The sequence below is a fragment of the Loxodonta africana genome, chromosome 8 (genome assembly GCF_030014295.1).
Source record: "Loxodonta africana isolate mLoxAfr1 chromosome 8, mLoxAfr1.hap2, whole genome shotgun sequence".
Taxonomy (NCBI): Eukaryota; Metazoa; Chordata; class Mammalia; order Proboscidea; family Elephantidae; genus Loxodonta; species Loxodonta africana.
The window spans coordinates 20914804-20942445 of record NC_087349.1 but is presented as its reverse complement, the minus strand read 5'-3'; the positions used below and the strand labels follow the sequence as shown (position 1 = coordinate 20942445).

The 27642-nt window shown below is 58.5% G+C and overlaps 1 protein-coding gene across 2 annotated transcripts in view; it reads left to right on the top strand.

Annotated features, from left to right (window-relative positions):
• The first annotated feature begins 5685 nt into the window (after positions 1-5685).
• FLNC (filamin C) overlaps positions 5686-27642 on the top strand; it is a 29175-nt gene continuing 7218 nt past the window's right edge. The window contains exons 1-35 of one of the 2 annotated variants that reach the window (XM_003407260.3): positions 5686-6197; positions 10603-10851; positions 12327-12424; positions 12568-12718; positions 12805-12923; positions 13119-13196; positions 13398-13560; positions 13711-13911; positions 15445-15582; positions 15956-16082; positions 16233-16369; positions 16562-16755; positions 16843-16956; positions 17844-17987; positions 18211-18334; positions 18510-18670; positions 18919-19009; positions 19096-19265; positions 19465-19582; positions 19673-19935; positions 20298-20895; positions 21697-21870; positions 21976-22138; positions 22381-22541; positions 23337-23504; positions 23582-23705; positions 24206-24362; positions 24437-24626; positions 24809-24832; positions 24945-25192; positions 25910-26008; positions 26395-26494; positions 26756-26896; positions 27163-27291; positions 27387-27560. In XM_003407260.3, coding sequence (XP_003407308.1) covers positions 5843-6197; positions 10603-10851; positions 12327-12424; positions 12568-12718; positions 12805-12923; positions 13119-13196; positions 13398-13560; positions 13711-13911; positions 15445-15582; positions 15956-16082; positions 16233-16369; positions 16562-16755; positions 16843-16956; positions 17844-17987; positions 18211-18334; positions 18510-18670; positions 18919-19009; positions 19096-19265; positions 19465-19582; positions 19673-19935; positions 20298-20895; positions 21697-21870; positions 21976-22138; positions 22381-22541; positions 23337-23504; positions 23582-23705; positions 24206-24362; positions 24437-24626; positions 24809-24832; positions 24945-25192; positions 25910-26008; positions 26395-26494; positions 26756-26896; positions 27163-27291; positions 27387-27560 — 5845 coding nt within the window. In that variant the 5' untranslated portion in view covers positions 5686-5842. The remainder of the gene's footprint in view (positions 6198-10602; positions 10852-12326; positions 12425-12567; positions 12719-12804; positions 12924-13118; positions 13197-13397; positions 13561-13710; positions 13912-15444; positions 15583-15955; positions 16083-16232; positions 16370-16561; positions 16756-16842; positions 16957-17843; positions 17988-18210; positions 18335-18509; positions 18671-18918; positions 19010-19095; positions 19266-19464; positions 19583-19672; positions 19936-20297; positions 20896-21696; positions 21871-21975; positions 22139-22380; positions 22542-23336; positions 23505-23581; positions 23706-24205; positions 24363-24436; positions 24627-24808; positions 24833-24944; positions 25193-25909; positions 26009-26394; positions 26495-26755; positions 26897-27162; positions 27292-27386; positions 27561-27642) is intronic. The other variant, XM_003407263.3, reaches the window with a different exon arrangement.

Genomic DNA, 27642 nt, shown 5'->3' with positions numbered 1-27642 from the left:
CTGGGTGGAGGCCCCTTGGCCCTAGGCTTCAGTCTCTCCTTCCAGGCCCACTGGGATGGCAACCCAGCTCCCTCGACTTTGGGTAACCTCATTTTCCTGATCCACCTGCGTGGTGACCCCAACCCCTTGGCCCTGGGTGGCTCTGTTCTCCTGGCCCTTGGACATTGCAGCCCCTCACCCTCAACTCTGGGCAAAGGCCCCATCCTCTTGGTCCACCTGAATGGCAGCACCACGCTCCAGAATCGAGATGGTGGAGATCTAACTCTTTGAAACCTAAACCAAACCCATTGCCAACGAGTTGATCCCGACTCATGGCGATCCTGGTGGCGTAGTGGTTAAGTGCTATGGCTGCTAACCAAGAGGTCAGCAGTTCCACCTCTTGATTCCAGGCACTCCTTGGAAACTCTATGAGGCAGTTCTACTCTGTCCTATAGGGTCGCTATGAGCCTATGAGACTTTGAAACCTAGGAGGCGGTTTTTCCACCCTTTGAAACAGAGGCAGCCCTGCCCGCCATAGTTCCTCAACAGTCCTGCTGATCTCTGAATTGTTCCTAGGATGATGCCTTCCTTTTCTTGGAGGACAACAGATGTTCGCAGCCAAGCGGCTTCACTGGCCCATTTTCTGCCTGTAGGATTCCAGGATTGCAGCTTTCCTTCACGTTGTACTATCTGTCCCTTCTAGTCTAATCGGACAAGATTTCTGCTGCGGTGGTTTATTAGACCCATCAGCTGCAGGCTTAATCTCTTTAACAAAAGACTGTTTAGCCAGACCCTTGGTGAAAGTTCCAGGACACGTGTCCTTAGTCTGTACAACAGAATTTTCCAGAACTTTATTTTTTTAAGTTCTGGTTTCATTTTGTACAGTTCATTTTTAAGTTCATCTCTTTCCTCCCACATTTTACTTTAAGCGGCAAAGAGAAACCAGGCTGCCCCTTTAAGATCTTGCTTAGAAATCTCCTCAGCCAAATATCCAAGTTCATTACTTACAAGTTCTACCTTCCACTGAACATAATTCAGTCAAGTTCCTTGCCACCTTATAAAAGCATCACCCTAAAAAAAGAAAAGCACCATCCTTCCTCCATTGTCCAATAACCTGTTCATCATTTCCTTTTAAGGTTTCACCAGAAGTACATTTAACATCCACATTTCTAGCAACATTTTGTTCATAGTGATTGAAGCTTTCTCTAGAGGATTCCTCATTTCTTCTGAGCCCTCATCAGAATTACCCGTAGTGTCCATAATTCTACCAACAGTCTCGTCAAGGCAATCTAGGCTCTTCCTATGAGGCTCCGAATTTCTCCAGATTCTGTCCATTACCCAATTGCAAAACCATTTCCACATTTTAGGTATTTACTGAAGCAGTACTCCCACTTACCAATACCAAATTCTGTTTTAGTTGTCCAGTGCTGCTGTAACAGAAATACCACAAGTGGGTGGTTTAAAAGGACAAAAATTTATTTCCTCATGGGTTAGGAAGCTATAAGTCCAAATTCAGGGCACCAGCTCTAGGGTAAGGGCCTCTCTCTGTCCACTTTGGAGGAAAATCCTTGTCTCAGCTTCTCTAGCCCCAGTGCTCTTTGGTTCCTTGGCCATCTCCAGGTGGCATCTACTATCTTTCCGCTATTTGTGCTAGCTTCTCTCTGTGTCTAATCTGCTCTTTTTATATCTCAAAAGTCATTAGGTTTAAGACACATTCTACTCTGATATGGCCTCATTAACGTAACAAAGAAAACCCTATTCCCAAAAGGAATTGTATCCATAGGTATCTGAGTTAAGATTCCAACACATAGTTTAGGGGGACACAATCCAATCCATAGCACGGAGTGTCGGCAGGAATGTGGCCCTGCCTTTCCCTACATGTTTTTCCTTAGAATAGACCTCTTCTTTGTGGAACACTTGCCTTTATGTGAGCATAAGCCCCTCTCTGCTCATTTTAGAACCTCATACTCTTCACTTGGCTTGAACTTCATGCCTTCTGGTCTTGTTGATACACATTGTGTTGAATGTGGAACATTCCCTTGAGCCGGTTTAAGAAAAAAGGGGCGGGATTGATTTTAAGTCGACAGGGGTGCCTCTTAGAAGCCACAGGCAGGCATGTAGCCAGGCCTACAGGTACAGATGGAACCAAGGACTCCAGACCCCTTCAGGAGCCCCAGTTTCTCACCTCTGCTGTCCCTGCATAATGCTTCCTTTCTTCTCTCTCCCTCAAGACCAGCCCCCTCTGTTTCCCTGGCTCCCCTCCCCGCTTCAGTTGCACATGGAAGAGCACCCTGCCTGCCGCTCCTGCCAAGGACCAGCTGTTCCTGAGGCCAGTGCACGGTTCTAGAGATCAGTTGTGCTGCTGGCTCTGACTCTGGCAGGTGGAGGGTTAGTACACAGATTCACTAGGGAAGGGAAGAGGTGAGCAGTGTGGAGATTCCGACAGTGGTCTCTACAGGGGCTGTAGAGACAGAGCTGTAAGGGAAGAATTCACCAGGACCCACTTGGTCCCCAAGATACCAGCAGGGGAAGCAAATGACTGTTTTGGAGCACTTACTATATGCCGGGCACTGTGCTAATCATTTTACATGGTATCTCCTTCTATCTTCACACATTAAAAAAAAAAAAAGAAATCCCTATAAGAACATTATTAACTCCATTTTATAGATGAGAAAACTGAGTCCCAGACACATTACACTACCTGCCCCAGGCTACAGAGCCAGAAGTGGAGAGGCTGGAATTCAGCCTGTGGATCCTTCTACTCTGCCACACTGTCCCTGGTACCAGGCCCAGGGCCACAGTCAGTGTCATTGATTGGTCAAAGTGCTGGCTGTGAGCTTGGACAGCCCCTGGTTCCAAAAAAGCAGAATTTTCCAACATGGCACATTGGAGCCGCTTACTCAGATTCTACTCAGCCCAAGTTAAATATGGCCAATGTTGTGGCTGACGAGCAATGCCCCTTGATAGGAGAGGCAGGACAGGTGAAAAGCCTGGGCAACCTGGTCTCCTGAGGCAGGTCAGCAGGTAGTGAGTCAGGGTGTTATAAAAGGACTGTGGCAGCCAGCGCAGCCCCAAATTCTTAGCTGACGAAACCCCCTGTAAGTCCCTCTGAGTGCCCCTGCTGGCTGGGGGAGGAACAACACCGTTGGTCCTCCTCAGGGAGGTGGCCTCACTTGGCAGGCCCCAGAACTAGCATTGTGCACTGTCTGTTCAGGCCCACATGGCTGGGCCTGGGGCCTGGGCTCACGGGCTATATTGAGGTCTGAGTCACCAGCCTGTGCCTGGGTCAGGCTGACTGTGACTGGCTGGCTAAGGACTGAGTCAGGCCCCGATTTATCCTGGACAGCAATGAGGCTCAGGTTTCGGGGGAGTGGAGTGAGAGTGGGTGACAGGAACAATCCCTTGGCACTCTGTACCCTCCTCTGCCACCATCCACTCAGTCCCCTGGGAAGGCACACTGGTCTCTCCTGGAGTAAGATAATGAGTCAGAGCGGGAAGAGTAATGGGAGATTATATGTGGGAATTCTCTCTCTACTCACTTGCTTCTCTCTGAACTTTCCTCATCTCCACGGAGGCCCCCAGTTGACAGGGGACCTCAGGGAATATTCAAACAACAGGAATATGAGCCCTTAGGGCTTGAAAAGGAGCTGTCAGCTTCAGGCAGCCCTTTCTTACCCCTTTCTTCCTCCCCAACAGCTCAGAGAGAGGAATCTAGCCTTTCTCAGATCTGTACCTCAGTTTCTCCATGAGGCCTTCAGAGCTCCTGGCTCCTCAGGTTTGGATGTCAGAAGTCCCCCCTTTTACACATGCACACAGTTCTCTGGAGAAACCCAGCTCTGCCCCCTGAGGAGCTGGGCATCTCTCCACAGGAGAGCTTAGCTTGTCAAGTAGATGTGGAACACCGGTGCCTGATGGGTGGTTTTGGCCATGGGACGAAGGTGGCTTGGGGGAAATGAGAGTTCTGGAGACGCGGAGAGGGTTAGCCAGCAGGAGAGTGGAATTCCTGAGCACCTCGTCACAGGCAGCCGACAGAACATGAGCCACAAGGCCTAAGCTATTTATACCTCTCCTGTCACTATCAGGGCCCCCAGAGCTCCCCACCCCCCAGCCACGTACAGCAGGGCCCTTTTCTGTTTCTGGTCCCTTCTCTACTTCTCCCTTTCATTAAATGAGGAGGCAATCTCATTAAATGAGGAGGACAAGAAATCACTCACGGACACTTTCAATCATACATACTGTCCCCCATAAAGCCCTTGAACTTCTTTCTCAGCTCCATAAGCCGGACTGACCTCATTCTGCCCTTGGGGATAGAGACCCCAAAGATGCCCACAGTCCCCTTCCTTTTTGCTAGGCCTGGGGGAGGAGAGGAAAAGGGTAGAAAGATTCACCTATGAGGTCCCAGAACCTTCCAAAATCCTCTCCATTGTCATCACATGCCTTGAATTGGGAGCTACCTGGCTTGAAGAAACTGCTCCAGCTCAGACATGGCCTACTACCCAGCTCAGCTTGCTATTGGCGATGTGAGAGTTTGCCTACTTCTTGCACATCCTCTCATTGATACGCTACTCAAAACTTACTGGGTCTGGAAGGATAGGAAAGATGACCTAAAAGGGAGGCCAGGAGACACGGAATACATGTACGCTACAGAATTGCAGGATATAACTTTTCTTCATGTAAATATGTTCTATAGCTCTTTCTTCTCATTCCAGGCCAGCTCGTCTGTTCATGTGCCTCAGTTTCCCTGCCATCGCCACTCCCCAGGCCTCTATCTGCCCTTGGCTTACCCTGGTTGGCTCCCTGGGGTTCTCTGGGCCGACCAGCCCTAGTCACTGTTCCCTCTAGGCTGCTCTGGGCAGGGCTCTCCTTGTTTGTGTCTGGCTAACCCACCCCCTCTCTGGGAGGATCTGCCCAGTGGCCAAAGTGGGCACATTGCCCAGGGGGCTCCCTGGCACTAAGGGGGCACAGTCTGTCCCTCCCCTCTCCTCACACTGGTTGAGTCAGATGGGGGGGGCACATTGTGACTCACTTGGTACCTTTTTCCTGAGCTCAGCTTCATTCTGAGAGGATGAGGCTAAATGGGCTGGTGACAGGCTCACTGAGTCAGGGGCAGCAGCCTCAGTCTTCCCCTGAGACCCTGGGTTTGGGCCCCAAATGAGGCCTTTCCACCTGTAAAGTGGAGCAGTGAGGTCAGGTACCCGGCCCCCCAAGTCTTCTAATTGGCCTGTCCCAGCTTCCTCTCAGTCCATCTCCACACAAGCACACACACTTCCCTTCTCAGCCCACAGGTGGACAATACCCTGGGCTAGGAGCCAGGCCTCCCAGCGCCTGTCAACGGCCCTGCCTCCAACCCGTCCAGAAAACTGTCAAAATTCTCTACGTGTGTCACCTTAACCACTGGCCTCAGTTTCCCCATTTCTCTCTTTAGCCCTGGCGGGGTGTGACGGGAGCATAGTTCATTTCGGACGGTGCTTAGTTTGGGGTGTCGGGGTGCGGCCTTGCCTGCGCTCTCGGCCCCTGGCCCGCAGCCCCGGGCGGGGAGGGGACGGGGAGACGCCGTGGGGGAGGGGAGGAGGCGGGGCCGCCCCCCGCGGCCGGGCGGCATTCCTGGGAGGCCGGCGCTCTGACGTGGCTCGGGGGCCGCGGGCTTCTTAAACCCCCGGGCCCGGCCCGCCGCACTTCCCGAGCACCGCTCCGCCCTCGGAGGGAGAGAGAGACCCGAGCGAGGAGGCCCGCGAGCCGCGCGCCCAGAGAAGTTGCAGAGCGCGCAGCCCAGCCCGCGGTCGCGCCCCCAGCCCGCCGGCCCACCCGAACCCGGCCCGACCCACCCGAACCGGCCGCAGCCCCTGCCCGCCCGGCCGCCAGCATGATGAACAACAGCGGCTACTCGGAGCCCGCGGGCCTCGGCCTGGCCGACGAGGCGGACGAGATGCCGTCCACCGAGAAGGACCTGGCGGAGGACGCGCCGTGGAAGAAGATCCAGCAGAACACGTTCACGCGCTGGTGCAACGAGCATCTCAAGTGCGTGGGCAAGCGCCTCACCGACCTGCAGCGCGACCTCAGCGACGGGCTGCGGCTCATCGCGCTGCTCGAGGTGCTCAGCCAGAAGCGCATGTACCGCAAGTTCCACCCGCGCCCCAACTTCCGCCAGATGAAGCTGGAGAACGTGTCCGTGGCCCTCGAGTTCCTGGAGCGCGAGCACATCAAGCTCGTGTCCATCGGTCAGTGCGGGCGGCGAGGGCACGGCGGGGGGACACGGCGGGGAGGTGTGTGTGTGGGGCGGAGCTGTCCCCCGGGCAGGGGGCACAGGAGCTGGTGGGCGCGGGGAGCAGAGACCTGGGGCAGGGCGGCTGGCAGGGAAATGCCTCTGCCCCGTCTCCCTCACCCTCCCGCTCAGGCCGCTGCGTTCAGGACTCTCAGGACCCTGGGCACCCGCGGCGTTCCCAGCCCTCCAGCACCATACACTCCCACCGACCTGCCTCTATTCATTATCCCTTTCCTTCCTTTGGGCGACTGGGACCCCCCCCCCTTCCCCGGCAAACAAAGCAGGTGGCCTCCCAGCACCTCCACGGGAAGGCGGGGACTGCAGACGGGTCCCCATCAGTGCCCAGATCCACGGGCTCTGAGGCGAGGGGGAGCTGGTGGGCGGCAGGATGTTGTCCAGGCCCACTTCGGGCTTGTGCTCAGCTCAGGTCTCAGGCCCGGGGCCAGGGCAGGCAGGGCCCTGCCTCAAACACCTAAAAAGGCACTGAGCACTGAACAGCGCCGGGAGCTTTAACCCCTGCCTGGCCTCCTCCTGCCCTGGCCCAGGGAGCCGGCTCCAGCCGTGGCCGGCCCCAGCCCATCCCGAAGCTGGGGATTGGCTGCAGCTAACGGTCTGGCCCGGGGAGGGAGGGGAGGCCTGTAAAAGGAGGGAGTCCTTGAGTGTAACCAGATTTGGAAGGTGTGTTGGGACGGGATGGGGGTGGGGAGGTACTCTAAGCTTGGCAGCAGAGAAGTCTAGGGTGGGTTTTGAGTGGCAAGTAGCGCCCCCTGTCCTCCCAGCCCTACAGTCATTTGAGTAGGCCAGGGTCCCGGGAAAGACCCTCACTCCCGGGGTAAACTCTTAAGAGTTCTGCTGTGAATTACATGAAGGGGCCCCATATGGGGCTCCATGTGGGCTTCCCAATGGGCCGGCCAGGTAGCCTAGAACCCCCCACGACTGCCTCAGAGACACCCCCAGATAATGGACTGTCTGTCCACCCCCACTGTCCCTCAGGGCCATCTCTGGTCCTCCTGAATTAGCAGCTGAGGTCAGTTTGGGGCCCTTTGCCCTGTCCAGTCCCCTCCCTTGGCCTTACCCCTCCTGCCCAAATACTGCCCCCCCCCCCAGCCCTCACCCCACCGCCTGCTCCAGCCTGGAAATAGCCCTGCCTCCGTGACACAGCAGATGTCTCTGAGCTTTCCAGAAGGACAAGCCTGAGGGCAGGCATGGGGGAGGGGGCTCTGGTGTGTAGTGAGGGGGTGTGGGGGGCTGCGGACTACATGACCGAGTGTGGAGGGAGAGTCAGAGCCTGGCCAGCCCCTGTCACCCCTGCATGCTGAAATTTGAGAGGCAGGACTGACTCTCCCAGGTGGGGTCTCCCGGGACAGACAGGCTAGGAAGCCTCTCCACCTCCCTCCCCACTGGTCCCTCTCCAGGCCTCATCCTTCCGGACTGCACCTCTCCCTCCCCCAGAGCGGTGCCTGGCCCCTGGCCCCTTGGCTCTGAGCTGAAGGGGGAGAAGTGAAGGCTGGTCTAGGGGCAGGAGGGAAGCTCCTCCGTCCAGTTGAGAGGAAGGGGAGCTGGTCCCCATTTAGTAGGCCAAGTGGCTCCCTGGAGCTGATGAGATAAGCTGTCAGCAATTCAGCTGCTGGGGCTAAGGCTGGCAGGGAGGGGCCTGCTACAGGGGTGGTAGCCCGAGGTGTGAGGGAACAACCCATGGGAAGTCTGCTTCCCCTGGTTCCCCTCTTCTCATGTTTGGGGGGAAGGGGCTGTTCTGGGGGCCTCTGCCCCAGGCATGGTCTCAGACTGAAGGTGAACATCTGGGCACCTGAGTGGGGGGCCCTTCTTGGAGAAGAGAAGCTGGGGCCAGGGGGGAGCTGGGAGTGGAGACAGCTACCCGAGGAGAGGTGCTTAGCCTGAGTTGGGGGAGCTCTGGCCCTTTGTGCCCCCTTACCCCGCCCAGGTCCCCTACTGCCCCCTCAGCCCCTCGGAACAAAGAGGCCTATGAGGCAACTCTGTCCCGCAGCTGTTCCCCAGTTGCTATTCCTTCTCCTTGAGCCAACAGCCGAAGGAGGGGCTGGAGGGGGCAGCAGCTGTCCCAGCACCTCCCTCGGCCCAGCCCTCTCTCCTCCTCCCCCTCCACTTGAGGCCTGGGGGCAGGGGCGGCTCAGGGACTGGCTTCTGGCTCCTCCCGCTCCTTTGGGGGTATCCCTAGGCAGGCGAGAAGAGGGCTTGGGGGAGTTATGAGGGAGGAAGCCTGGCTAGAGCTGAGCTCCCCTCCCCAGGCCTCCAAGGGGAAGGAGGGAGAGGAAGGTCACAGCTTCCAGAGTGGGACTCGGCCCCGGCCTCAGTCCCTCCCCCGCCCCAAGCCATGGACCACTTGCTGTCTGGCCCTGGGCCAGTTGCTGGGGAGAAACCTCGCTCTCCAGCAAGTATGAATGATCACCCCACACATCCCCTCCCAGCCCCCAGCAATCTCAAGGTCTCCCTCCCTCCCTTTAGGGGGTCTGGCCCCAGCCCGCTGCAGGAAGCCCTGCTGGGTGGTGAGTGCTGGCTTTGGAGACTGTCAGGGCTGCAAGAGGTCGAGGGGCATTGGGGTGTCAAGACTGTGTGAATGCACTGTGGGTGTGTTTGTGCCATCGAGAGAGCAGAGCTTTGGGAGGCCGGGAGCGAGTATGTCATGGAATGTGAAAGCTGCCAAACCATTGTGCTGCAGTGGAGCCAGGGGAAAGGGGGTGGGCTGGGGAGCTGCTGGGGAAGGAAGGATGAATCAGTGAGAGGGTGGGGAACCTAGGGGCCAGCCTGCCGCAGGAGGGACTGGAAGACCAAGGTTCCCTCCTGGGGCAAGTGGGGTGGGGTGGGGTGGGGGATGCTGGAGTTCCCTGGCCCTGGGTCTTCTTCCACCCTTCCCCAGATCTAGGAATGGGGGGCAGGAAAAGATGTATAACAGGGAGTCTTCAGCCCCACACTCTCCCATCTCTCGGCAACGCCAGTAAACAAGGCTGAGTTTTCCGCCCCCTTTGAACCTCTTAATAGCAGCTCAGCTTGGAGCTGATGGCTTTCAGGTCTGCATTGTCCTTTACAGATGAGGTTTCCAAAGATCTATACTCTAGGCCACCTAGGCCACTGCCTCCTGGATGTTTCGCTTTGGCTGTTGAAGGGGAGCTAGGCCTGAACAATCTGGGGGAGTCAGGTCTGATCCATAGTATTCCTCAAAGGAGTTGATAGTGGAGCGTGTCTCAGCTTCTGAGACTCCAGTCTACATCGGTGACAAGTCCCAGGCTCTTGTGAAATCCCATTTCCCCCCAGCATTTGCAAACTGAGCTTGCCAGCTGGACACCCTCTCTCCTCCCAGGACCCCATTGTTCCAAAAGCCTTTTATGGCAATCAAGGTGGAAACCAGGTTGGTCTTGTTCCTCTGCAACTTCATGTTTTAAAATATTCATTCATTCAATCAAAATTTTTTGAGGCCCCATCAAGTCCTAGACCCTGAGTATAGAAAGATAAAACCCAGGGTCTGGAGTGAAAGAGGACACACAAAAAGCAGTGATACCACTTCTGTAAAAGACCAAGCCAGTTGCCCTCAGGTTAACTGAACTCCTGTATCTGGGTAGAACTGTGCTTCATGGGGTTTTCAATGGCTGATTTTTCGGAAGCAGATCGCCAGGCCTTTCTTCCAAGGAATCTCTGGGTAGACTCAAACCACCAACCTTTTGGCTTGCAGCGAGCACATTAACCATTCGCACCACCCATTTGTATAAAACTCTAGGAATTTCGAGCTAATCTATAGTGACAAAGCAGATCAGTGATTACCCAGGAAGGGAAAGGCAAGGAGGGGCAGGACGGAGGGATTACCAAGGGGTCCACACAAGAAAACTTTTGGAAGTGACGGATATGTTTGTTATCTTGATGTGGGTGATGGCTTTCTGGCTTCATGTCAGAGCTTATCAAATTATACTCTTTAACATGTGCAGTTTATAATATGTCAAGTATACCTTGATAAAACCATTAAACAAAAAAACTAGTGTCTGCCCCCAGAAGGCTTATAAACCAGTAGGGCCAGACAGATCCTGGATAATTGTAGGGATGGCTATAGCCGATAGGAGGCAGACTGGAGTGCTCTAACAGGCAAGAGTATCTGTGCAGGAGTACACAGGGCAGCAGCCTCATTCTGAAGGGAGGAGGCCCCTGAAGGACTTGGCATCTCCACTTTGCACCTAGTAGGCTGAGAGGGAGGCGGTAGGTTCCAGAAATAGGAGGCCTGAGCCCAGCGCTGTAGCAGCTGCCTTGGGAGCACCCTCCCCATAGCTGGGCAGGTGCAGAAGGTACCCTGGGTCGGAGGGTGGGCTTCCTGAGCCCAGCTGGTTCTCTGTGCTCTGCAGACAGCAAGGCCATCGTGGATGGGAACTTGAAGCTGATCTTGGGCCTGATCTGGACCCTAATCCTGCACTACTCCATCTCCATGCCCATGTGGGAGGATGAGGACGACGAGGACGCCCGCAAGCAGACGCCCAAGCAGCGCCTGCTCGGCTGGATCCAGAACAAGGTGCCCCAGCTGCCCATCACCAACTTCAACCGAGACTGGCAGGACGGCAAAGCTCTCGGCGCCCTGGTGGACAACTGTGCCCCTGGTGAGTGGGCCAGCGGGTATCTTGAGGAGCCCTCAGCTGGAAGGAGAGCTAGGATGAGCCAATCCTACCAAGGCTCACAGTTGTCAGAATGCACCCCTGTGGGGCTCCCTCTCCTCCAGCTGAGATTCATGCTGGAGTCAGGCCTCCACTGCTGGGTGTGCCAGATTCTACAGGGGTAGGAAGGGCTTAGAGCCCCTCATTTTACAGACAAGGATGTTGAGGGCCAGAGAGAGCCAGTGACTTGTCCAGAGTCTCTTGGCTTGCCTGGCAGAACTGAACCTCGATCCCCGGGCCAGGACACCCTGCTCCACGTGCTCTCTACTTTGACACCTGGGCACTGCCGAGTGCTCCTTTGTGAGACCCTGGGACAGCTTTGAGAAGAGGCTGAGGCCCGGGATGATGTGGACTGAGGCTGGCATGGCGCTGCCAAGTGGCAGGTGACCCAGCCCTGCCCCCTCAATGTAGGTCCTGGCCTGGTCGGGTGGGGGCTGATCAGGGCCACAAGGAAACTGAGGCAGCACAGGCTAGAGCCCCACCCCGTGCACCATTTCCTTTCTGACCCTCGTCTCGTGAGAAGATGGGGCTTTTTCCACTCTGGGTTGGTTAGCCCTGAACCTGGGGAGCCATGGCCCCTTGGGAGAATCCTTCCCCGCCCTGGGGTCAGCCGGGGAGCAGGGGGTGGGAGGCGGGGGCACCAGCCGCCTGGGAAGCATTCCCAACTGCTGAGCCATTGCCCATAGCTGGTGTAGCTGCCAGCAGTGAGCTCAGCTGTTCTGGCCAGTCATGGATTCCAGCCTTTGAGCCAGCCCCCTCCCCGCCATGTGAGAGTGCCCCCTCCTCCAGTCCTGGCCAGGACCAAGTACCCCGGCCCCCTTTCACAGGAGCGATCTGGGGCTCCCTCAGCGTTTTTAACATTAGGAGGGCTGGGCTCTGGGCAGCTTTGGGGAATTCATCCTTCAAAGCCTCAGTTTCCCCAGGTGGCCAGTTAGCAGGGAGAGGGAGTCTTATGCCCTCAGGCAGGTGTGGGATGTATGCTTAGAGATCTAGGACTTCAGAACAGCTGTGAGGAGACCTAGGGACATACATGGGACAGACTGTGACCCCTTCACCCCTGGAGCAGCTGCAATGAGGCAAGAGGGGTCTGGGAGGGGAGCCCTCTCAGGGGCTTGGTGTTCAGGGTCTGTGCTGCAGCCTGAGCAGGCAGGAGGCTGGCTGTTAGGGCTAGTGCCAGGCTGCGTCAGCCAGGGCAGAAAGGCCTCATTGTTGGGCTAGGGAATGCTGCTGGGCCTCTGAGCAGAGATGGGCACCCCAGCTGATGGGCCACAGCCTTGGTGGTCAGCAGGTACCTGGCTGGTTCAGGGGCCTCGAGCTGGCTGGGGAGGGGTGCACACCCACAGTCCATGAGGGTGTAGGGTGAACGAATGCGTCTGTTCTGGGTGACTGGTTTCCCCTCATCGTCCTCCCCATCTCTCTAGGTCTCTGTCCTGACTGGGAAGCCTGGGACCCCAACCAACCTGTGGAGAATGCCCGGGAGGCCATGCAGCAGGCGGACGACTGGCTCGGCGTGCCCCAGGTACACTCGCAGACGGGATGGGGCCACTGGCAGGGGGCCTAAAGATGGAAGTTGGGTCTAGAAGGACACCTGGCCAGGAGGCAGGTGAGGACTGGGGCTGCCGGGCACAGTGGGCTGTGTAACTCCTTTCCTCCCCGTGGCAGGTGATTGCCCCTGAGGAGATTGTAGACCCCAATGTGGATGAGCATTCCGTCATGACCTACCTGTCCCAGTTCCCCAAGGCCAAGCTCAAGCCAGGTGCCCCTGTCCGCTCCAAACAGCTGAACCCCAAGAAGGCCATCGCCTATGGGCCTGGTAGGTGCTCAGCCCGGCAGCCCTCCCTGGGCACCTCTGCACCTGTGTGTGCCCCCTCAGTAACCTGGCTCTGCCTCTGCCCCCAGGCATTGAGCCCCAAGGCAACACCGTGCTGCAGCCTGCCCACTTCACCGTGCAGACTGTGGACGCCGGCGTGGGCGAGGTGCTGGTCTACATTGAGGATCCCGAGGGCCACACCGAGGAGGTGCGGGGGACCGCTGGGGCAGGAGGGGTTAGCATGGGGCTGGAACTGGAGGACACAGGGCCAAAAAGAGGATGGCCTGAAGGAGCTGGCTAAAGCCACCCGCCTGGGGGAGGCCTCACCATAGGGGCTGCGTGGGGCTGTGAGTTCAGGAAAGGCTACAGCCGCCACGACTTACAATCTTCTTCTTCCCATCAGGCCAAGGTGGTCCCCAACAACGACAAGGACCGAACCTATGCTGTCTCCTATGTGCCCAAGGTTGCTGGATTGCACAAGGTATCCCCATAGGCCCTCATCTGCCCTCCTGTTCGTTCACACCCTTGGCTCAGGCTGAATGGACCCCCTCTCAGCTCATACAACCCTCTTCTCCCCCAGGGTACCAACCACCTGCCCCTCACCCTCCTTGGCCCTGCTCTGCCCTCCCCCACCTCTCAGAGGCTCTCACCTGGAAGCTAACCTTTGACCCCTGACCCTTAGGTGACCGTGCTCTTTGCTGGCCAGAACATCGAACGCAGTCCCTTTGAGGTGAACGTGGGCATGGCTCTGGGGGATGCCAGCAAGGTGTCAGCCCGGGGCCCTGGCCTGGAGCCTGTGGGTAACGTGGCCAACAAACCCACCTACTTTGATATCTACACTGCAGGTAAGGATGGGCCTGGGGGGGCAGGTGGGCAGCCCCTGGCTTGTGGTATTGGGTGTGGGGTGTGGAAAAGGGCTGGGGTAGAGGTCCCAGGAAGTGGGCGCCCTGACAGCTGTGTGTCAAATGAGTGCTGATGGCCGGTGTCTATGGCAGGGGCTGGCACTGGGGATGTTGCCGTGGTGATCGTGGACCCGCAGGGCCGGCGGGACACAGTGGAGGTGGCCTTGGAGGACAAGGGTGACAGCACGTTCCGCTGCACCTACAGGCCTGTCATGGAAGGGCCACACACAGTACACGTGGCCTTTGCTGGTGCCCCCATCACCCGCAGCCCTTTCCCTGTCCATGTGGCGGAAGGTAAGAGCCCTTCACCCATCCCCACAATTACCCTCACCAGGACCAGCGAGGCTGCCCTGAGATTCTGGGTCCTAGAACTTATGGGAAATGAAGCTCTAAGTCCATAGGGTGGTGGGGGGGGGGCGCTATCTGAAGGTGAAAGATGGGCAGAAGGAGCAGCCAGGGCTGGGGCTCTGGAGAGACCCCATCCTATCATCCTTTCTACCCTCTGCCCCCCAAAGAGGCCTCAGTGAAGGACAGGCAGAACAGGTGCCACCTTGGAAGGGTTGAGGGGGAAGTGATAAGTCCATGTGAGTGGGGCGTGTGTGGGAAGCACCTGCACATACCTGTAGGCCCTCAGTTGGTAACTCCCCCACTTGCTTCTCTCCCCGCTACTCAGTACCCCAGCTGCCGCTCGCCCCCTCCATGCCCATCATCTGCCAGGCCAAGAGAGTGGCCCCACGTTAGTACTCTCCAGCAGAGGCTGGGCCAGGCATGGCCATAGCTGACCGGCCTTACCTATGCTGTGTGGCATGGCCCAGACAGTGTGGAATCTCCTGTTCCATGGCATTCTGTGACAGGCCCTGGGTTCCGTGCCATTGCCTGTGTTCCGTGGCATTCTGTGACAGACCCCAGGTTCCATGCCATTGCCTGTGTTCCGTGGCATTCTGTGGCAGGCTTCAGGTTCCGTGCCATTGCCTGTGTTCTGTGGCATATCTAGTGTCTTTGCCACTTGCCTGACGATTTCTGTGATAAAGTCTAGATTCTGTGCCATTGCCTGGGTTCTGTGGCAGGCCCAGGTTCTGTGCCATTGCCTGTGATCTGTGGCAGGCCCAGGTTCTGTGCTATTGCCTGGGTTCTGTGGCAGGCCCAGGTTCTGTGCCATTGCCTGTGATGTGTGGCAGGCCCAGGTTCCGTGCCATTGCCTGGATTCCATGGTCAGCCCGGGTTCTGTACCATTGCCTGTGTTCCGTGGCAGGCTGCGATTACAATCCCCTGCCTGTCTGTGGCCCCACAATGGGTTGTGTGCCACTTTTTGTGTTCCATGGCAGGCTGAGATCACCATTCTTTTGTCTGTGTGCAGTGGCAGGGTCTGGGCTCTGTGCCACTGCAGTGTTCTGGGCCAGACTTCCTCTCATATGGAATATCTATTGTTCTGTGGCATCACTGAGTGTTTGTGGCATGACTTAGTTTCTAAGGGTGCTATGATAGCTCTAGGTGGATGACCCTTTCCTGTGTCCCTTAGCTCAACTCTCTGTCCAGGCTCTGCCATGCCTTTGTCCCAAGTGGCAGTGACTTAGAATCCCAGCCAGAGGGTTTCCTGGGACCTGCCTGATCCAGAGGCTGTAGCCAGTTCCCTGCCCAGCATGGCTGCCAGCAGTCCCAGTTGTGCGGGGACATAAGGGGCGCAGGGCAGGGGTGCATGAGGCCATGGCCTGTGCCTTGGAGGGGTCAGCAGGACTATGCTCAGTGAAGGGGGATGAGGGGTGAGGGGCTGAGGCTCTGTCCAGGGCCACCCAGCACCCCCAACCTACCTCCTCTTCCTGCCCTCAGCCTGCAACCCCAATGCCTGCCGGGCCTCTGGACGGGGCCTGCAGCCCAAGGGTGTGCGTGTGAAAGAGGTGGCTGACTTCAAGGTGTTCACCAAGGGCGCTGGCAGCGGGGAGCTCAAGGTCACAGTCAAGGGGCCAAGTGAGTGCTGGGTCCCAGGGCTGGGGAGGGGGCAGGGAGAAATAGGGCCAGTAGTTATGGCTCCCTGAGAGCAGTGATACCCAGCTCCTCGCCCCATGGAGGAGACCCCTCTTCTGTTCTCCAAAGAGACACAGTGAGCAGACGCACCAGAGGGTCTCAGGCCCATCATCTCCTCTCTGCCTCAGTTTTCCTGTCTACAAGCTGCAAGCGACCCTCACCCTACGTTGTGCACAGGGGTGACATGTGGACCCTGCCCTGGGTTTCAGCTCTGCCCTTAGGCTGGGCCTGGGTATCCAAGGACCCACTGAGGGGCCTGGCTAAGGGAATTCAGGGGCTGGACTGACACCGTTGACCCACTCCCACATCTTCTCAGAGGGCACAGAGGAGCCGGTGAAGGTACGGGAGGCTGGGGACGGTGTGTTCGAGTGCGAGTACTACCCCGTGGTGCCCGGAAAGTATGTGGTGACCATCACCTGGGGCGGCTATGCCATCCCCCGCAGGTAAGCCCTGTCACCCCCTGCCTTCCTCCCCAGGCCATCTTGGGGTGAGAGGGAGCAAGGAGACGGGCTGCCTGGGAACCTGAGGACAGAGAGGAGGGCGCCTTGGACAGGGGCACTCTGGCACTGACGCCAGCTCCCCCTTTGCCCCAGTCCCTTTGAGGTGCAGGTGAGCCCCGAGGCAGGAGTACAGAAGGTACGGGCCTGGGGGCCTGGGTTGGAGACTGGCCAGGTGGGCAAGTCCGCCGACTTTGTGGTGGAGGCCATTGGCACGGAAGTGGGGACACTGGGTAAGTAGCTGGTTGGCAGAAGGTGGGAATGCTGGGGGTCCCTGGGGGGTGACGGAGGGCCAGAAGGTGTAGACGCTGGGGAGCAACTGAGGACAGGAGGCGGGAATGCTCGGGAGTGATGGGATGAGACAGGGAGATGGGACACAGGGGCGACCAGGGTTTGAGGGGAAGATCCCCCCACCTTGCACCCAGGCTTCTCCATCGAGGGGCCCTCCCAGGCCAAGATCGAGTGTGATGACAAGGGCGATGGCTCCTGCGACGTGCGGTACTGGCCCACGGAGCCCGGCGAGTATGCTGTACATGTCATCTGTGACGACGAGGACATCCGTGACTCACCCTTCATTGCCCACATCCAGCCAGCCCCGCCCGACTGCTTCCCAGATAAGGTGCAGCCCCAGCCCTCGTGCTGGGCCTGGGGGGCGGAGCTGGCCCTCCTCCAGCCCCTACCCAGCCTCTGCTCTTGCCACTGACAGGTAAAGGCCTTTGGGCCAGGCCTGGAGCCCACTGGCTGCATTGTGGACAAGCCCGCGGAGTTCACCATTGATGCCCGCTTAGCTGGCAAGGGAGACCTGAAGCTTTATGCCCAGGTGCGACATTGCCCAATCTCTACTGCCCTCACCAGGAGCAGAAGCCCTGGGAGGGCTAGGGGCTGGGGGCAGCACCTCCAGATGGGAAGCTGCAGCATCTGGGAAAGTCAAGGCCAATTATCAGGGGTCCACAGGATTCCGACTCATAGCAGCCCTATAGAACAGAGTAGAACTACGCCATAGGGTTTCGTAGGCTGTAAGTTTTTAAGGGAGCAGATTGCCAAGTCTTTTCTCCTGAGGAGCAGCTGGTGGTTTTGAACTGCCACCTTTCCTTTAGCAGCCAAGCATGAGCACTTTAACCATTGTGCCACCATTGTGCTTCTTTCAAAAACGTACTTTAATGATTATGATAATAGTACTTACATTTGCACCAATAATTTGTCATGGAAGGACGATTTCATTGAATAAGACACTGGTTTCCTGAGTCGGTTTCTCAAACTGGTGTCCATTGTCCCCTAGAGGTTAATGAACGTATCCTTGAAGGGTCAAGTAGATGATTCGTCTTTAAAAGGTCGTTATTCAGGATTTAGGAACTAACCTCTTTCCCAGCAACTGTAACACATGGGGTCGCCATGAGTCTGAATGGATTCCCCAGCAATGGATTTGTTTTGGGTTGTTTTTCTCCCCCCACCTACACACTTCAGAAATGAGAAAGGCCTCGAAGATGGCCTGGACCCAGATCTCCTGGTTCGCAGGGTGGTCTCTGGCCACTAGAGCACGTGGCACTGGGCTTGCCTGCACCTGTCGTCAGTGGGGTGCTGAGGGGCAGTGAACGTGTGGGGGGTGTGTAAAGAGGACAGCCAAGTCAGACCTGAGGCCAACAGAGGGCACAGGTGCTCCAAGGAGGCCAAAGCCCACTCTGAACCCTGCTTGGGGGATGTCTGCAGGATGCCGAGGGCTGCCCCATCGACGTCAAGGTGATCCCCAACGGTGATGGCACCTTCCGCTGCTCCTACGTGCCCACCAAGCCCATCAAGCACACCATCATCATCTCCTGGGGAGGCGTCAACGTGCCCAAGAGCCCCTTCCGGGTTGGTCCTCCATGCCCTGCCCCACGCTCATTGCCAGAAGTCCCAGAGGAAGGGTGGAGCCCCACGCAGGATACATTGGTTGTCCCTGGGTCCCGCCACCCCTCCCCATCTGAAGGCCTCCAGGAGGAGGCTAAAACTGGTCCAAGGCTGGGGCGGGTAGTACTGGGGAGGGCGTAGGCTTTGAAGGAGAGGTACTGTGCTGAGCATTGCTTCCTCCCCACAGGTAAATGTGGGAGAGGGCAGTCACCCCGAGCGAGTGAAGGTGTATGGCCCTGGCGTGGAGAAGACAGGCCTCAAGGCCAACGAACCCACCTACTTCACGGTGGACTGCAGCGAGGCCGGCCAAGGTGTGAGGCCAGCCCTGGAGTGGGGGGTGGGCCAGGGGCTTGGGGGTGGGGCTGGGGTGTGTGGGGCCGCGGCTCTGACCAGAGCCTGTTTCCGGCAGCTGCGCTCTAGTGGGACTCGTCAGTTGGGGGTGGTTGTTGAGCCCCCTACTCACAGCTAAGTACTGCCTCTCCTCAGGCGATGTGAGCATTGGCATCAAGTGCGCCCCTGGCGTGGTGGGCCCTGCAGAGGCTGACATTGACTTTGACATCATCAAGAATGACAATGACACCTTCACCGTCAAATATACGCCCCCGGGGCCCGGCCGCTATACCATCATGGTGCTGTTTGCCAACCAGGTACCCCGTCCCTTCGCGGAGCAGGCGGTTTGAGATACTGTCGCTTGGGGCAGGGGAGAGGTGGGGCAATACAGGTCCACAGGCATGTATCGGGAACTTCCTGGCTGCAGATGGTGGATGCAGAGGAAGCTGAGGGGGCCCTTTGAGAGGTTGCCCTAGTCCACAGTGGGTCGTCTGGGAACATCCTGCCTCCATGATCAGCCCAGATCAGGGGTGCGGCCCCCCTGACCGAGCCTTCCTCCATCCAGGAGATCCCTGCCAGTCCCTTCCACATCAAGGTGGACCCCTCCCATGATGCCAGCAAGGTCAAGGCTGAGGGCCCCGGGCTGAACCGCACAGGTAGGCATCTGGGCAGGGGTCAGGCTCAATGGGCTGAGGTTATGCAGCCACCAGGACCTCACTACCATCTCTGGGGGGCTCCCCAGGTGTGGAAGTTGGGAAGCCCACTCACTTCACGGTGCTGACCAAGGGCGCTGGCAAGGCCAAGTTGGACGTGCACTTTGCTGGGGCGGCCAAGGGTGAGGCTGTGCGGGACTTTGAGATCATCGACAACCACGACTACTCCTACACGGTCAAGTACACGGCTGTCCAGCAGGTGTGTCCCCCACCCACCCCACCTGTCCTGGCCAGCCTGGGGCCCGGTCTCCTCCCTCGCATCTCGTGGGACCCATTCTGCATCCTTGGCCCCTTTGCTGCTTCCCTGTCCTCTCTCTTGCTCTGGACCTCTAAGCCAAAGGGACAGTGCTGGACTGTGTCTGAGCCACCCAGTTCTGACCTACTCTTGTACCCAATAGGGCAACATGGCTGTGACAGTCACTTATGGTGGGGACCCTGTTCCCAAGAGCCCCTTTGTGGTGAATGTGGCACCCCCACTGGACCTCAGCAAAGTCAAAGTTCAAGGCCTCAACAGCAGTAAGTGGAGCAAGAGCTGCCCTGGGAGTGAGGGTTGCTGGGGTGGGGTGGGCTGGGGTCTGCTCATGGTGCACCCTGTCCCCTCTGCAGAGGTGGCTGTGGGGCAAGAGCAGGCATTCTCTGTGACCACACGCGGGGCTGGCGGTCAGGGCCAGCTGGATGTCCGGATGACTTCACCCTCAAGACGGCCCATCCCCTGTAAGCTGGAGCCTGGGGGTGGGGCTGACACCCAGGCTGTGCGCTACATGCCCCCTGAGGAGGGCCCCTACAAGGTGGATATCACCTACGATGGCCACCTGGTACCCGGCAGCCCCTTCACCGTGGAGGGTGTCCTGCCGCCTGACCCCTCCAAGGTGAGGAGACAGGGCTGGTGGAGGCAGGTGGTTGGTGTGGGGATGGGTGAATCACGGGGACAGAAGCCAAAAGGACTTGTGTACCAGGGTAACCAGGACCTGCCCTGAGACATCTTTGTGATTAAGAGCCCAGTCTTGGAGCCAGGCTGGTCTTGAGTATCAGATCCACTAACTGGACAGATTCTTTCTCTCTCTCTGCCCCTTTTTCCTCACCTGGACTTGTTATAAGGAGTAACACGAAGTAGTCAGTCTGAAGTAGCTGCTATGTCTGAAGGGGCTTAGCTGGGTGGGGAGCTAGAAAGAGGGTGGGGCATGGGAGCAGCCAGGTGTAGGGGACCCACACACCCTGCTTCTCCCCCCAGGTTTGTGCTTATGGCCCTGGTCTCAAGGGCGGGCTGGTGGGCACCCCAGCACCATTCTCCATCGACACCAAAGGGGCAGGCACAGGTGGCCTGGGGCTGACCGTGGAGGGTCCCTGCGAGGCCAAGATCGAGTGCCAGGACAATGGTGACGGCTCATGTGCCGTCAGCTACCTGCCTACAGAGCCAGGCGAGTACACCATCAACATCCTGTTCGCTGAAACCCACATCCCTGGCTCACCCTTCAAGGCCACCATCCGGCCCGTGTTCGACCCAAGCAAGGTGCGGGCCAGTGGGCCAGGCCTGGAGCGTGGCAAGGTTGGCGAGGCGGCCACCTTCACTGTGGACTGCTCGGAGGCGGGTGAGGCTGAGCTGACCATTGAGATCCTCTCGGACGCCGGCGTCAAGGCTGAGGTGCTAATCCACAACAACGCTGACGGCACCTACCACATCACCTACAGCCCCGCCTTCCCTGGCACCTATACCATCACTATCAAGTATGGCGGGCACCCCGTGCCCAAGTTCCCCACCCGCGTCCACGTGCAGCCTGCCGTTGACACCAGCGGCATCAAGGTCTTTGGACCTGGTGTGGAGCCACATGGTGAGTGAGAGGAGGGGCTGAGGGCTCAGGAAGCAGTGGAGCAAAGGAAGGGACCTAGGGGAAGCTCCAGAGTCCTGAGGGGCTCAGACAGTTCGGAGGAGAAGCCCAGGGGAAGGGCAGGGCGTGAAGGGGAAACTCGAATCTGCTCTTGTGACCCAATTATGTCTACCCACGGGCGTTTTCTGGGAAGATCCTCCACTTTCATCAGATTAAGGGGTACCTGGTCCAAAACAAGGAGTTGCTACTAACGTACTAAGTGAAAGGTTGGTGGTTCAGATCTACCCAGAGGTGCCTTTGGAAGAAAGGCCTGTCGATCTACTTCAAAAAAATCAGCCACTGAAAACCCTATGGAGCACAGTTCTAACATGGGGTCTCCATGAGTTGGGATCAACTTCACCTCAGCTGGTTTGGTGTTTTTTGTTTTGGATCCAAAAAAGCTAAGAACACTGCTGTAGAGGGTGCCGAGGGAGAGGGTGGCAGGAGATAGTCCACTCAGTCCAGTTAGGTGTGAATGTCCATGTGCTGGGCTGGGGGCTGGTGCAGAGCAATGTGAGACCCAGACCTACCCTCTAGGGCCCACAGCCTTTTGGGGGAGGCTGAGGTGAACAGGATGTCACCGTGTGGCACTGGTGTTAAGGCAGAAGCTGTGGACCAGGGTCTGGGAGCTCCCAGGGGAGAGAGCGGGTGGCTGGAGCTCAGCTGGAAGCTAGCAAGCTGAGGGGAAGGGCAGCCCTGGGGTGGGGTGAGCATCTGTGAGGGCTGCCCCCACGCCACACTGAGCTCTCCTCTCCTGGGACCCAGGTGTCCTGCGTGAGGTGACCACCGAGTTCACTGTGGACGCAAGATCCCTAACAGCCATGGGAGGGAACCATGTGACGGCGCGCGTGCTCAATCCCTCGGGCGCCAAGACGGACACCTACGTGACAGACAATGGGGATGGCACCTACAGAGTGCAGTACACGGCCTACGAAGAGGGTGAGGGGCCGCCTGGGGGACAAGGGGTCTGGGTCACAGCATTCTGGGGCGGGCAGGGCTGGGTGGGTTCACCCCTCACCACTGACTATGTGCCTTGGTCTCCAGGTGTGCACTTGGTGGAGGTGCGGTATGATGACGTAGCTGTACCCAAGAGCCCCTTCCGAGTGGGCGTGACAGAGGGCTGCGACCCCACCAGAGTCCGGGCCTTTGGGCCAGGCCTGGAGGGCGGCTTGGTCAACAAGGCCAACCGCTTCACTGTGGAGACCAGGTATGCTTTCCTTCTCGACCTTGACCCTGAGACTGAGGGCACCCTGCCTCTTTGTCCTTCTGTGTGCACCTCACCCCCACCTCATCCTCTCTCAAAGGCTGACGCAGGGACAAACCTTCCCCAGTGTCCCAGGTCAACCTCTGTAGCCCAGCCCTCTTCAGCTGGCCTCCCAGTGGCCTGCCCTCCTTTTCCTCCTCCCCATTCACTGGTCCTCGCTGAGCTGAGGGGCTGTCGTCTTGCAGGGGAGCTGGCACCGGAGGCCTGGGCCTGGCCATTGAGGGCCCCTCAGAAGCTAAGATGTCCTGCAAGGACAACAAGGATGGCAGCTGCACTGTGGAGTACATCCCCTTCACCCCCGGAGACTACGATGTCAATATCACCTTCGGGGGGCGGCCCATCCCAGGTGTGCAGAGAGGGCCAGGGAAGAGAGGGTGGCAGGGCATCTGCTCAGTGAGAAGGGAACTGGAAGGAGGCTGGATGTGGAGGTTGGAAGAGAGGACCCCCCAGAAGCAGGGCTGGGCACCAGCCCAGGCAGGGGGGAGGGCATGGAGGGGGAGGCGTGAGTCCTGAGGGTAGAGTCTGGAGCCAGGGCGTGGTTGCTGCTGCCACAGCCCCTCCAAATCACCCCAAGAGGCTGAGCTCTGGCGTCCTAGTCCCTGCCTGGGATGTGACCTTGGTTGTGCACGTCCCTCAGACACTGTCCAGGTGAGGACAGCCTTCCTGGCCTCTGTCCTCAGTGTCTGCACAGCAGAGAACCCCCATCTCCCTGCTCCCTTGCAGGGCAGAGCTGGGAGGGGTCCCCTCTTCAGTTACTGCATAATCCAGGCCTACTGAAATTGGACATTCTCTCCCCATTTTTTTTTTCTCCCCATAACTTACCTAATTTCTCTCTTTTTTTAATTATATCAGCCACAACATCAAAAATGTATGTTCTTTTGAAATAGTCCATTTTTAACATGTTACTGATTTAGGAAGGCCTTTCTTTCCAGGCCTATAGCCCAAATGAATGAGGCCTGCCCAGCCTCAGTATGCAGCCAAGTTCATTTTTTCTTGTTTGTTTTCTTAGCAAGTTCCTAGGCATTTTACATGTTGCTCTGGCCTGCCTGTGGGAGGAGCTCTCCCAGTCCTGGATTGGTCTCTCGGCGTCAGGGAGGCCCCCCTAGGTAGGTGGGTGAGGCTGATGCCCTTCTCCTTGCAGGGAGCCCATTCAGGGTGCCGGTGAAGGATGTGGTGGACCCAGGGAAGGTGAAGTGCTCAGGGCCAGGCCTTGGAGCCGGCGTCAGGGCCCGGGTTCCCCAGACCTTCACAGTGGACTGCAGCCAGGCTGGCCGGGCCCCTCTGCAGGTGGCCGTGCTGAGCCCTACAGGTATGGACTGTCTGAGGCAGCTGGGGGGAGGTGGGATGGGGTGCCAGGAGGCTCTGCTGACCTGCCCCCCTGCCCAGGTGTGGCCGAGCCTGTGGAGGTGCGTGACAAAGGGGACGGGACCCACACTGTCCACTACACCCCTGCCACTGATGGGCCCTACACAGTAGCCGTGAAGTATGCTGACCAGGAGGTGCCACGCAGGTGAGGCCCAGCTATAGCTCCCATGCTATGGCTGAGCCCAGGGGAGCTTCCACAGGGCCACACCGGCAGGGCCCTTGTCTCAGCTTCACCCTGTCCCAGCTGCCCCAGCTTGCTCTGCCTCCCCTGGGGCTTCCTCCCTGGACTGCTCATGTTCTCCAGTCTGAAGTCAGCACAGCCCTGTAGCACAGCCCCAGGGGCTCTCCTCCTGCTGAGCTTTTAGCGCATGAAGCTACAAAATTAGCACCTTGGAGAAAGGACTGCAAGCTGGTAGAGGGTGTCCTTTGGGCCCTCGAATAAGCCGTAGCCTCCTCCCAGGGAAGGAAGAGGAAACACTCAGGCTCTGTCACATGGCCCCCGAGGGACCCTTCCCAAGACTCAGGATGGAAGCTGGCCCCCTTCCTTCCTGCCCATGCATGTGTGGGGAGGACTCTAGTCCCAACATGGGGTGGGATGCCCCCTCCTAACCCCCAGCCAACTGTCTATCCCCTCTGCCCTTCAAGCCCCTTCAAGATCAAAGTGCTTCCAGCCCACGATGCCAGCAAGGTGCGGGCCAGCGGGCCCGGCCTCAACGCCTCAGGCATCCCTGCCAGCCTCCCTGTGGAGTTCACCATTGATGCCCGGGATGCCGGGGAGGGGCTGCTTACTGTCCAGATCCTGGTGAGTCCACACGCCACCCCGCCCCCAGGTCTGGTCCTGGCTCGGGCAGGCCTCGACCTCTGCTTCTTTCATAGGACCCTGAGGGCAAGCCCAAGAAGGCCAACATTCGAGACAATGGGGACGGCACGTACACCGTGTCCTACCTGCCGGACATGAGTGGCCGGTACACCATCACCATCAAGTACGGTGGCGATGAGATCCCCTACTCACCCTTCCGCATTCACGCCCTGCCCACGGGGGATGCCAGCAAGTGCCTTGTCACAGGTGGGCTCCCGCCCGGCTTTCTCTGCCCCTGCTCACAACCTGCACCCGTCAAAGCCCTCCAGGTCCCTGGCCTAGTCCCGAGGGACTGCTGGTCAGCGAGCTCACCCCTCCTACCCACCAGCCTCACCCCCTCCCATCCCATCCAGGGTGCTACGTAGCCTCACCCTCTTTTTTCTTTCCAGTGTCCATTGGCGGCCATGGCTTGGGTGAGTGCCCTTCCTCTTCTCACTGTGGGCTGGGTGGCGTGGGGCAGCAGGGAACAGGGAGGGGCTGGCTGCAGCCCCCACTGGCCCCTGACTTGGTGCTTTTGTGTGGCAGGCGCCTGCCTGGGCCCCCGTATCCAGATTGGGGAGGAGACAGTGATCACAGTGGACGCCAAGGCAGCAGGCAAGGGGAAGGTGACATGCACGGTGTCCACACCGGACGGGGCTGAGCTCGATGTAGACGTGGTTGAGAACCACGACGGCACCTTTGACATCTACTACACAGCGCCCGAGCCGGGCAAGTATGTCATCACCATTCGCTTCGGAGGCGAGCACATCCCCAACAGCCCCTTCCACGTGCTGGTAAGCTCTGGGCCACGTCAGGGCTTGATGGGGGCTGGGGGGTGGGCCTGGGCCCTCTTGGCAGCAGCCGGAATCACAGACCTCAGCCCACATCTGATGATTCTGGGTCACATACTCCAGGACCAAGTCTCCCAAAGCGAGAGGGGAGCCTAGCCCTGCCTGTGGCCCCACTGATGGTCAGCCTGCTCCGGAGGAACTTAGCATGTTCCTCTCGACCCTCAGTCCCACCGTCCCTGGCTTTATGTTCCCAGAGGTGGCTCTGCAGGAAGAAGCAGTGGGTGAGGCACCCGAGGCATCCATCCTGCCCTGTGAGCACCCCAGGATTTTGGGTCCCAGAATTTAGGGTCACTATTTTTTTTTTATGAGTCATTTTTATGAGTCAGAATTGACTTGATGGTGATGGGTTTGGTTTTGGTTTTTTGTGGGGACAGCCCAGGAGTCCTTGGGTGGCAAAAACAGTTAAGTGCTAGACTACTAACTAAAAGCTTGGCGGTTCAAACTTAGTCAGAGGCACCTTGGAAGAAAGGCCTGGCGGTCTGCTTCTGAAAGGTCACAGCCATGAAAACCCTGTACGGCAGTTCTACTCTCAAACACACGTGGTCACCGCGAGTCAGAGTTTGGATTTTTGGGCCAGCCCAGGCTGGAGTCAGGTCCCAGTCCTTTGAGCTGGGTGCACTGGCCTGCCACTCCCGTGCCCTCTGTGCCTTGCCTCCCCAGGCGTGTGACCCCTTGCCCCACGTGGAGGAGCCCTCTGATGTGCTGCAGCTGCACCAGCCCTACGCCCCTCACCGGCCCGGTGCCTACCCCACGCACTGGGTACTGCCGCCACCGCCGGGCGAGCCCTCTTCCCCCTCGCCTTCCTTCACTTCTTTCTTCTGTTCCTCAGCAGCCAGGGCTGGGCACTGTTTGGGGCCTCTCGGGGAGCAGCAGGGAGCCAGGCTGGGCAGGTGGACCCTGGGCAAGGCAGGTGGACCCCAGGTGGGACAGGTGGACTCTGAATGGGGCCGTGGCCTCTGGGCTAGACAGGTGGACCCTGGGCGGGGCATGTACCTCTTCCATTGCAGCTGACACACCTCTCCTGCTCGGGCTTCACCTTTAACCGTCTTTTTCCTTCCTGAACTCTTCCTCTGACTTCAGTCATGGCTCAGGCCAAGCGTCCAGGCCTTCCTCAGCTAATGCCCGTTCCCTCTTACCCGCCACAGGCCACCGAGGAGCCCGTGGTGCCCGTGGAGCCCATGGAGTCCATGCTGCGACCCTTCAACCTGGTCATCCCCTTCACCGTGCAGAAAGGGGAGCTCACAGGTACTGCCCAGGGCCTTCCTCCAGGCCCACCCTCACCTTAGAGATGAAAACTGGGGGCCAGAGAGGGGACAGGAACTACCCAAGGCCACACAGCAAGCTGGGCAGAGCTGGAACTCAGCCTCAAGCCTGCTGCCCCAGGCTGTCTCCTGGCACCTGGCCTCTGCGTGGAAGCAGAACCACACGGGAGAGGGGGGCCTGGGCCAGCGGGGGCTTTGCGGTGGGGGCAACTGGGGTCCTGTGCTAACCGTGTCTGCCTGGCAGGGGAGGTGCGGATGCCCTCCGGGAAGACTGCACGGCCCAACATCACTGACAACAAGGACGGCACCATCACGGTGAGGTACGCACCCACCGAGAAAGGCCTGCACCACATGGGCATCAAGTACGACGGCAACCACATCCCTGGTGAGTGGGGCAGGGCTGGGTGAGAGGAGTCACCCGCAGCGATTGCATTCTTGCCTTCCTGCTCCCAACAAATGCGTCTTGAGCGCCTGCTGTGTGCAGACACCAAGCTGGGCCGTGCGGGGAGGCAGACTCCCATAAGTCACGTCCCTGTGGCACAGACACAGGCTCAGGAAGGAGGCTGCTGAGGAGGTGCTAGGGCTCCAGGGTGGACTCAGGCAGCCCATCCCCACCACTGACCCAGCCCCCTCCCCCTGTGCTGCCCCCAGGAAGTCCCCTGCAGTTCTACGTGGACGCCATCAACAGCCGCCACGTGAGTGCCTACGGGCCAGGCCTAAGCCACGGCATGGTCAACAAGCCGGCCACCTTCACCATTGTCACCAAGGATGCTGGGGAAGGTGAGGGGAGCTGCAGGCACAGGGCTGGATGGGGGACCAGCCAGGTGTTGGGGAGAGGACAGGACCTCTTATCTCACCCCCATCTCCACCCACAGGTGGTCTGTCCCTGGCTGTGGAGGGCCCATCCAAGGCAGAGATCACCTGCAAGGACAACAAGGATGGCACCTGCACTGTGTCCTACCTGCCCACAGCTCCTGGAGACTACAGCATCATCGTGCGCTTTGACGACAAGCACATCCCGGGGAGCCCCTTCACAGCCAAGATCACAGGTGGGGTGCACACATGCAGCCTGCATCACACTTGCATACACACGTGCACACACCACATATGCACACGCATCACATATGTGCC